Below are 10126 nucleotides of genomic sequence, written 5' to 3' on the forward strand. Positions count from 1 at the left end.
AATTTTTTTACATCAGCGGTGCATAAATTATTTACTCGAAACAAAATATAATGCTAAATTTATTTTAATTTCAAAATAATTAAAATTATAATCATAACTTCAAATATAACTTTAATTTCATATTAAATAGATTTTTTTTAAGATAAAGAAGAGGCGACCTTTTTTTTCTGATGAGAAAAAATGTAACTGATGAAGCTAAAAGAATGTTAGAAATAAGTACACGGAAATAGAAAAGGAGAAAAAATATTTAAACATATGAGAAAATCTAATTCAACACAACGATTCAACGATAAAGATGAATTAAAGATGCAATTGCAATTGGTGCCGCCGTGTAGGGTTCCACGTGTGGGAGACATACATAGAATTGAGACCTCGACCTCGACCTCCACTGTTACTGTGAGAAGAAGAAGAAGAAGAAACGCAGTGACTACTGCAATGAGAGCGGTGGTTCAGCGCGTGGCCTCTGCCTCCGTCGAGGTCGAAGGCCGCATCGTCTCCGAGATCGGCCCCGGCCTTCTCGTCCTCGTCGGAATCCACGACTCTGATTCCGACGCCGACGCCGATTACATGTCTTTACCCCCTTTCAATCCAATTTCAACTTCTCATTACTCATTACTCAACTTATCTTTACTTTATTAATTAACAGATGTCGAAAGGTCTTGAATATGAGGCTGTTCCCAAATGAAAATACGGGCAAAGCGTGGGACCACAGTGTAATGCAGAAAAATTATCAAGTTTTGTTGGGTGAGTAAGTGAGTATTCGCATTTTCAATCTTAATTATATATTGGATGCAAAAATTATAGTTTATTTTATTATTTTGTGCTTTTATTTAATAGTGAGTCAGTTTACGTTGTATGGATTCCTGAAGGGTAACAAACCGGATTTTCACGTTGCGATGGCACCTCAGAGAGCCAAGCCATTCTATGCCTCTTTAGTTGACAGGTTTAGGAATGCCTATAACTCTGATGCAATCAAGGGTATGTTATGTTATCTATCTTTCAACTTTCATTTCTCTTTTTCTATAATAATTAATAAATACAGTAAATTCATTATAAAAAATAAAGACAGCAAATTAAACTGAGATTTTCACACACAGACAACTCCTTCTAGGTTGTATAATGTAGTATTTTTCAAACTATCAGAAGAGCTCAGTGAAAAGGGGTGTTAGTCGGGTAATGTTTTGTAGTTTGTAAACAACAGGGATAAAAAAGGAACAGCATTGGGAGAGGGGTGTTCGCAAACGTTGACAAGTGTACCGATTCGTACAAGTAGTATAAAACAGTAAGACCGAGTATCGTATCCTCAGAGAATTTGTTTCACTCAGACCTCGTATATTCAGTATGTAAACATTTGTATGGATTAAAGGCAAGGTAAATGTTAAGATCTGTACTAGAAAACCTATTTGAATATAAACAAAATATAAAGCTATGAAGGTGAACAACTATATGTTAAGAGCATTGGGTCATTCTACTGAATTTCCCTTGATGTTTAATATGTATTTTTCTTTATTTAACGTTATCATAATGTTCTTATCTTGAGAAACTACTCAAACCAAGATACTTCTAGTAAATGAGTCTAACTCTCTTTAAACTTCGTCTTTGATCCCTCAACAAACTTAGTCTAAAAGAGTGACATTAAGCCTACAACATAATATGAACTAGATCACTGCACTTCATTCCTAAACATACAGATTTCTAGCTTGCTCTATCAAGTTCTAAGGCTTTAAAGGATTTCCCAATGCTAAAAATCCTAATTATACATATAAATGGGTGATCAAGCCACAAGCATGTAAAATAAACATACTTAGAAACAATGAACACATAAAAATAACATTAAATGGATAGTAAGAGTGTTACATAAGGTTTTTCAGTAGAACTCCCCAACAAAGAGACTTAGCCTTCCATTACAAGCAATGCAATCTCACAATACAAGGAAGGAATAGCTTTGAGTGAAAGAAAATGGCAAAAGATGGTTGAGGATGTCTCCTACAACCTCTAAATCCTAAACTTCACTCCTTCTCACCTAAGCTCTCTTTGTTGCTCTCTTTCTGTCTCTTGTTCTCCCAAAAAATGCGCTCTCCTCCCAAAACTCTCTTTATTTCCGATAACTTCAATGTTTTAAAGGCTCTTAGACCTTTCAGCTCCTGAAGGCTCGCTTAGCGAGACTGACTCCCTAAGCGAGAGTAAGTGAATTTTGGATTAGCGAGAATGGGCGTGCTGAGCGCGAGAAGAGACAACGTCCTCGCTGGGCGGACTGGCTGCGCGCTGGGCGAGCACATCTCTGACTTATCCTCTTCTAGGATTTTTCAACCCACTAAGCAAATGTCTCGCTAAGCAGCTGAGTGGATCCGTCTCGCTGAGCGAGTCATCAGCTACTTGAACATTCTCTTCTTTGGTTTGAAAATGAGTTAGATTCAACATTAATTCACAAAATTGGAGTATCTACTCTATAAAATCATACTAAACAGAATAATATGTACAATTCGTACAAAAAGAACCATAAATTGGAGGTAAAACACTATTTTCTTGCAAATATTCAACATCAAACTAACTCATGAATAGCAACTAACAAGGGGTTAATATAATTTACTATAAGAAATGTGATATTATATTGTCAGGTTAAACAATTTTACATTGTTAACCTATCTGAGATAATTGTTGAAATAACTTTTAAGAAAGTTATTATAAAAATAAACAAATTTTTCATAGGTGATAACTTTTTTTTTTGGTGAATTAATATGTGATAACTTGTGATTAGGTAACATAAATCTTTTTATAGTGTCCCAGCATGTATTATTTACCCTATTTTATTTTTGTTTTATCTCATGTTAGAGTAATAAATTGAAATAGCTATGCATTTTTCCATTCATATATTTAAAGAAGAAAAAAGATTTTTGACACCTAGAGAGAGTGAAAAAAGAGAAAAATATAGGTATAATAAGCGATATGACGTGATAGGAAAATAAAAATAAAGATAAATGAAAATTATTGATGAGATGTTTAAAATAAGTGACTGTTGAAAGATTATCCTCTTTAAAGAAATCTAAGTTAGAAGTACTTGACGTAATGTACGTACATGGATCACGATCCTCTGCAGTTTTTTTAATCCGCATGGATCGCAACTATTACTTTTACTTACATAAAATTTGAATGAAAAATAAAATTAAAAAAGAATGAAAGGTGTAAGATTTAATTAAACCAGTGAACCCCCTGCAGTTATTTTTCCAACTGCAGGGGATCCGTATCCGTATGTACATATAGTGAGTTGGATTGGAGTGTTGAACACGTTTTCCTCTGCAAAAATTCAGGTTATTTACGAATCTTGAATCTTCTATCCCCTAACAAAGCAGAGTTATATGGTAGTACTGCTATGTAGTAAGGACTAATATTAAAAGGTTGTGTATTGTGGTCCACAAAGAGTCAGAGACAAATGCCAGTGATGTATTTTCATGCACTCTATGTATCAATTCAACTTATTGTTAATTCAAAAATTTGTTTGACATGCAATGTGCAATGCCTGCGTTCATTCTTATCAACATTGTAACAACCAAATCTTTTGGCTGATCGCTTGTAAATTGTAAAATCATAATCTTGAAAATACCTAAGATCATGATAACTGTTGAATTTGTTTTCCATGGCCCTGGAAATAATTAGTTGCTCTCTGAGACTTGTCAATACTGATTTCCTTCAAGGAGTTTTAGTTTAATTTGTTGCTTTGTACTGATTCATTTTAATTCTGCTGGTCCCTACCCTTAAGCTCCTTTCAATTTCTTATGCAGACGGTGTATTCGGAGCAATGATGAAGGTAAAGTTGTGCCCTTCAGTCCCTGTGCAGGGTGCCTTTATTGCGTGACAATTACTTACGCTGCCTATGTTAACAATCCTTAATCTTGTGATGGAGAGCAGGTAGATTTGGTTAATGATGGACCAGTTACCATGCAGCTTGATTCAAATTCACCAAAGTGAGTTGATGATGTTACTTTAATTTTGAATGAGAAATGCTCATCTTTTCTGTTATAAGAATATCATTAACAATTCATATCATTCTGGAATACAGTTGATGCAGCAGAATCTTGATCAGCGGTTGATCTGGCTTGATGAAGTTGAGCTTGAATTTTGACTCTTCCGTCAGAAAGACCAAATGCAAGACATTCGCATTATGTGTTTATTCATTCTAGTTGAAGTTCTTTGTTCCCCAATGTAGTAGTGACCCCATTTTGTAACACTATTTAGTTCAAAGAATGCCTTAGATTGTCCCTGTTCGTTCTGCCATATGGGAATAGAGTTTGGATCCCTTTTGGACAAAACAAGCTAATACTTGATGACTACTTATCTGGGTAACTGTTACTCTTAACTGGTTCCACCCAAAATTGTTAAATAACCATTATAAAACTGCCACCATAATGCTATAACATGGCATTTTTCGACTCTTCTGCCATAAGCAATTTGTGAATGGAGGCCGGACGGCACCAATGGCTGCAATGGCATGTTTATATTTGGCCTTCTGCCATATTCCACTATCTACCATTGATAACCTTGATTCCACCAATAAAGCTGTTGAAGGTTCCACTCCCTTCTTCCTAATATCTATTGTAGACCTGAACTTGAAACAAGACTTTGGGTTCTTTCTACTCTCCATGGATGATTTTATTGTATGAGTTCTTTCTACAAATCTCCTTATAAATATTTTTACTATTTTAAAGAATGTATTAAATGAAAAAGTAAATATTTTTAATGTTTTGAAAATATAAAATGTATTCGATATTAGGGGGATTAGTAAGGTGTTCTTAAATAGATTTAGAATTAATATTGTATTCTAAAAAAATTAAGCAATTTTTTAAGAAAAACTGAATTGAACATCGATTAATTGGATAGTAAAACTTGAAGAATTAAAATCACAAACAATTCAAATTAAAGGAATTTAAACTATAATTGAACCTTTTTTTTTATTTATCAAAATGAACCAATAAAAGGATGGAAAAAAAAATGGAACCGTGGATTCATAATTGTAAAATATTGATTCTGTACTATCTCTCGCGGTGTTCACTGTTCAACATTTTTTGTTGTCATTAATCAAGAGTTGGGTACACGCAATCTGCTACACGTTTTCCCCCTGGGGTTTTATATTGATATTAATTTTAATTTTTTGTATAAAAATAGTTAATATTTTAAAAATTAATATTTATTAAAAATTACACATTTAAACAATTAAAAAAGAAGTAAAAATAATCCAGATTCTAGATCAGTTTATGATTATGATGAATAAGATATTTTAATTAGTTTTTAATTTTTTTTTATTAATTGAAAAGTTTGTTTGATTGTTCGATAAATAATTTTTCAGTAATTTTTAATATTTTTTGAAATATTATTTAAAGTAACTATTTTTAAAATGATAGTTTCTAACTTCTTATTTTTTATATTTTTTTATTCTTAATATATTTATCAAATTTTTTCATTATTTTTTCTAAATAAATCGTGATATTATTATTTTTGTCATTTTATATTATTTTTTAGCTAGTTAATTTTATCAAACACTTAAAATTTAATAAATTAATTTTTAACTTTCAATTATTAATTTTCAACTAAATTTTTAATTAATTTTTCAGTTAATTTTACTTAACATAAATATTTTATAATAGAAGATAAATAAAAAGAAAAAAAAGTAACACCCTCAGGAAATCTTGACTGCCTTGCAAAGTTACTTTTGAATGAATACTAGACAGGGACACCAGAAGCAGAAGTATCACAAAATTAATATTTTCAAATCAATTTGTGTCTGTACAAATGCTCTTGCAGACAGTGTGAAGTGGCTGAGCAAACTTAGAATCATTTGCTCTCTCTGAGCTGGATAGTGTGTAGGCTGGTATAGTTTTTGAGGGACCCCTTAGAACAGCCCTCACTTGTCCCCTCTTCCATGTGATAAGAAAATAAGAGCTACGGAATCAGCTCATGTTTCGTGCAGCCTGTTAGAATTGTGACACGTCTTTAATGCTTCTCGGCTTTCTTTCTTTTCATAATCTCTGTCTGGTCTGGTGGGTGGGACATGCTTCTTTTATTTATCCATGGCTATTTGTTTAAAGGAAGTTACAAACTCCTTTATGCAAAATGGTTTGTTCACCCTTTCTTTTTGAATTTGCCTTCTTCTTACTTTCATTCATGTCTCTCTTCTTCTTTCGGCCAATTCCTAATCCTCAATCTTTTGTACTTTTGTTGGAGGATTTTGTCTACAAATTTTTAGGTATAAGACAAAAATATTGAGAAATTTAATGTCATATTAAATTATTAATTATCAACCTTATGCTAATTTTTTTGCTAAATTGTAATTTCATTCTATTAATTTTTCAAATTCACGATTTTTTCTTTTTGATTTTTAATTGTAATATAATTTATATATTTAAAATTATTTTAATTATATGGAATAAATTAACATTTATCATGTTCATTGCACGAACTAAAATACTAATAATTTTAATTTTAAAAAATCTCTTTTAGAACTCTAGCAACCATTATGTGTATTTCTAATAGTATTCTATAATTGCATACATTTTTTAAAAAATCTTTTGATATAGTCTAATATTTTATTGGAGTGTTAATTTTTTTTCTTTTAGTTAACACTTCTTTCAATTCTTTACTTGAATAATTTTGATATAGTATAATTTTTTGGATTCAAATAAAAAACTAAAAATAGTTTTATATTGAAAAAATTGTCAAAATGTTGTTTGAATAAATGAAATAAACTGATATATTATGTATTAAAATATTCAATACAAAAATATTCCGTTGAAATAAATTAAATTTGAAATAGAAATATTGAATTATATATAGACAGAGAGAAAATTAAAAAAAAAAAAAACTATTAAACATTGTTCTGTTGCAATCTACAAACCTACACACAACCTTACATCATCCGATTACATTCTCAATTAATTATTCTCAGTAACTAGTTATTAGAATATTAGAACACAACACATACTTTCAACTTAAATACTTAACTGTTAAACACAATAGGGCTTACACTTTCTTTGGTTGGTGTGATATTCCATTCTCCACGGCCTTGTCTTGTAATAAAAAGTAAAAACGTTTTCTTACTAGAAAAATTATACTATATATCCAACTGATCGTATAATGCGCGCATAAGCGCATTGATTACATACATGAAAATCTTTGTCAAAATGAACTGTACTTTTGCTTTTTAGTGTTAATTAATTAAGTTCATTTCAAACTTTCAATGGATGATTCATAGCCTTCTATAATGTTGACTAGAGCACTTTGCCCTACGTACCAGAGTGTGAATAGAACTGCAAAAAGCTTCAGTGATGCATAGAAGTCAAACGTTGAATCTTATATTTCTGAAAAGCTACTACCATTAGAGCCACCTTTTTTCGGTGGAGAACATCCACCGTCAAGTGTATATATGTAATCTTGTAGTTGAATAATAAACAAGCTGTAAGCTACCACTACTATGTAAGTTAGCTACCAGGAGCATAAAATAAAAAGTCAGTCCATCGATCAATACATGGTGTTCATAAAAGAAAAATGAATCACGTTATATTGTAAAAGCTAGTAAGCTACCACGACTAAAGCTCCTTAGAAAAAAATATAAAAATTTATTACAATAATATAATATATCCTCTTTTGGAAGGAGATCACCAACATAAAATAGACCACTTATCTATATATTATGAAAGGCTACTTGCTACCATCCCCAACGCCTCCTTTTATGGTGGAAGATTAAAAGGGCCTCATGGCAAATCATTACCACCACTAAAAGCCTCCATGTCTCTTAGGGCAAAGAAAAAAAAAAACTATCTTTAACTCGTTAAGCCAATAAACCTAGTAGTATAAATTCGATTTGTGAAGCTAAAACTTTATTCCGTTGCCGGGACTTGAACCCGGGTCTTTCGGGTGAGAGCCGAATATCCTAACCAACTAGACTACAACGGATTATTGACAACACTAGAAGATAGTAAAATTAAAATGTATGCATAACTTGACGATTATCATTCACTCTTCTCTTACTTGTCAGATAAAAAAGCTATAATTCAATTTCACATTCTCAGCTTCAGAAGCTTTTTTTTTTGGTATAAATAATAACCATTTTGATTTTTGAATATGCGTACTTTGTTTTTTTGCACAGCAAAAAATTATATATTGAATTAAGTTAATTGTTTATATACAAGATGTGCAAAACCCAACCACAGCAGGTACCTAAAAGATACAGGAAAAAAAAAAAAAACTAAAGAAACCCGAGACCACCCCATGCAGTGCCTCAAGCACTTAAATGTAGAGTGCGGTGTTCTTTATATTTAATTGAAACAATAAAATAATTATTTTTAACTTTTTCTTTGCCTTATTGCTTAACATATCGATCAATAGGTAGACAAGTTAAATAATAGAAAGGTTTGTTTTTTTTTTAAAAAAAAAAAAAACCTACTGTTCATAAGTCACTCTAATTGTGGACAGATAGTAATGGGATAAGGAGAGAATGTCTTGAAGTCTCCCATTGATAGTTATCGGCAAAGATAATTGTTCAAGTCTTACATTGATTAAAAATAATATTAAAAAATATATAAATGAGAAATAATTTTTATTTTACAAGTTTAGTTATGTAAGATTGAGTTAAACTTAAATTTACATTCTAACATGATATTAAAGTATATCTTTAACTCATTATGTTCTAACACTTATTTAAATTTATTGTATGGCATAATGACCTAAAATACTTGTATAAATGTTTAAGAAAACTTACAAAAATAATATGTCCATAAATTTAGTTTTAACTTATTTCAATAAAAAATTATAATATTTTCTAAAAATAACATGTAACTTATATAAAATCAATTTAATATTATTTATCTTCAATTATAAAAATATTTTGGTTTGATTATATTTTTTTGTCTCTTAAGTATCTCAAATATGTAATTTTGATTTCTCAAGTTTTAATTGTACAAATTGAATCCTTCATATATCACAATTAAACAATTTTAGTCCATTTGTTTGTCTTTCATTAAATATTCATTAGATTTTACTAATAGAAAAGTAAATGATGTTATTTTCTTTCACAATTATGTGACCTAAGAGTATAATTTATGTCACATCAATATGTGTCAGGTCACCTGTTAATTTTTAAATCTTCTAATATGTCATTATCTAATATCAGGCAAAAAAAAAAAAAAGTTAAATATTGAATGATAAATCAACAAAGTGATGAAAATCCTAGAATTACAATACCTGAATAATACAATTTGCACAATCAAAACTCAAATAAGTAAAATTACACAATTATAATATGTAAGAGAACAAAAGTATAATCTAGTCAAACATTGTATACATAACTGATTATATGATAAGTATTTATTAATTAATTTAATAAGTAATTAATTAAATTGTTTACCCAAATCAATCCTAATTGAAAATATAAATTATTAAAAGATTTGATTTAAATGATATAGTAACATGTGAATAGGGATGGATCTGAGTAAAATACTATAATTTTTGTTTATTTTTTTGAAAGGATAATTTTGTTGATAATATTTTGTTGTTGTTGTTGATATATTAAACTGGAGATGCTCTTGAAAAAACAGCAATCGAAAAGCATGTGTGTAGCATTGGAGAACAACTTTTAATGAGTAACCAATATCATTGATTGCAGGCGGCATGCAGGATTTAGTCAGTGCTCTTCAATTTGAGTGAGACCTCCATAACATGATTGCAACAATATTTTATTTGGTTCTATGCTTGCTTCTTTTATGCAAAAAAATTGGAAGGATCGTGCAGCAAGCCACCAATGCAAATGTTAAATGGAAGAACGGATTGAAGTAATAAGATTGAAAAACAATGTTAAAGTGTTGAATTGGTAATTTAGCGTTTAAATTGACCATTGAAATAAATTTTAATAATGTACATTTATAGTTCTAATTTTTCACTATAATAAAGTATTCTCGTTTGATATACTCCCTATTAATATATATTTATTTGGTCTTATAGTAATTGTGGTGTAAAAAAATATAAAATAATTGTTATTTTAATATTTTAATCTAACATTAATTATGTTTGTTTACTTATATCTCTAATAATATTAATGATGAACAATAAAATTTAAAATTAAATTAATAATTATAAGATT

General features: G+C 29.9%; 1 protein-coding gene and 1 non-coding gene across 3 annotated transcripts; one reads left to right on the forward strand and one right to left on the reverse strand.

The window, feature by feature from the left end:
- Window positions 1-240: 240 nt before the first annotated feature.
- LOC114373661 (D-aminoacyl-tRNA deacylase-like) lies at window positions 241-4584 on the forward strand. Of its 2 annotated transcripts, XR_003658449.1 has the most exons (7): window positions 241-569; window positions 647-744; window positions 838-978; window positions 1202-1282; window positions 3780-3805; window positions 3907-3962; window positions 4058-4584. XR_003658449.1 is itself a non-coding variant. In XM_028331170.1 (6 exons), the coding sequence occupies exons 1-6, from the start codon at window positions 256-258 to the stop codon at window positions 4059-4061; spliced, it is 639 nt and encodes a 212-aa protein (XP_028186971.1). In that variant the 5' UTR covers window positions 245-255; the 3' UTR covers window positions 4062-4584. The 2 variants fall into 2 exon arrangements, 1 of the variants encoding a protein (XP_028186971.1); XM_028331170.1 differs by lacking the exon at window positions 1202-1282 and having other exon boundaries at window positions 245-569.
- A 3287-nt stretch (window positions 4585-7871) lies between these two features.
- On the reverse strand, window positions 7872-7944 carry TRNAE-CUC. Its single transcript has one exon. It is a non-coding gene; the product is annotated as a tRNA-Glu (tRNA).
- Window positions 7945-10126: the final 2182 nt, after the last annotated feature.

The sequence above is a fragment of the Glycine soja genome, chromosome 11 (assembly GCF_004193775.1).
Source record: "Glycine soja cultivar W05 chromosome 11, ASM419377v2, whole genome shotgun sequence".
NCBI lineage: Eukaryota > Viridiplantae > Streptophyta > Magnoliopsida > Fabales > Fabaceae > Glycine > Glycine soja.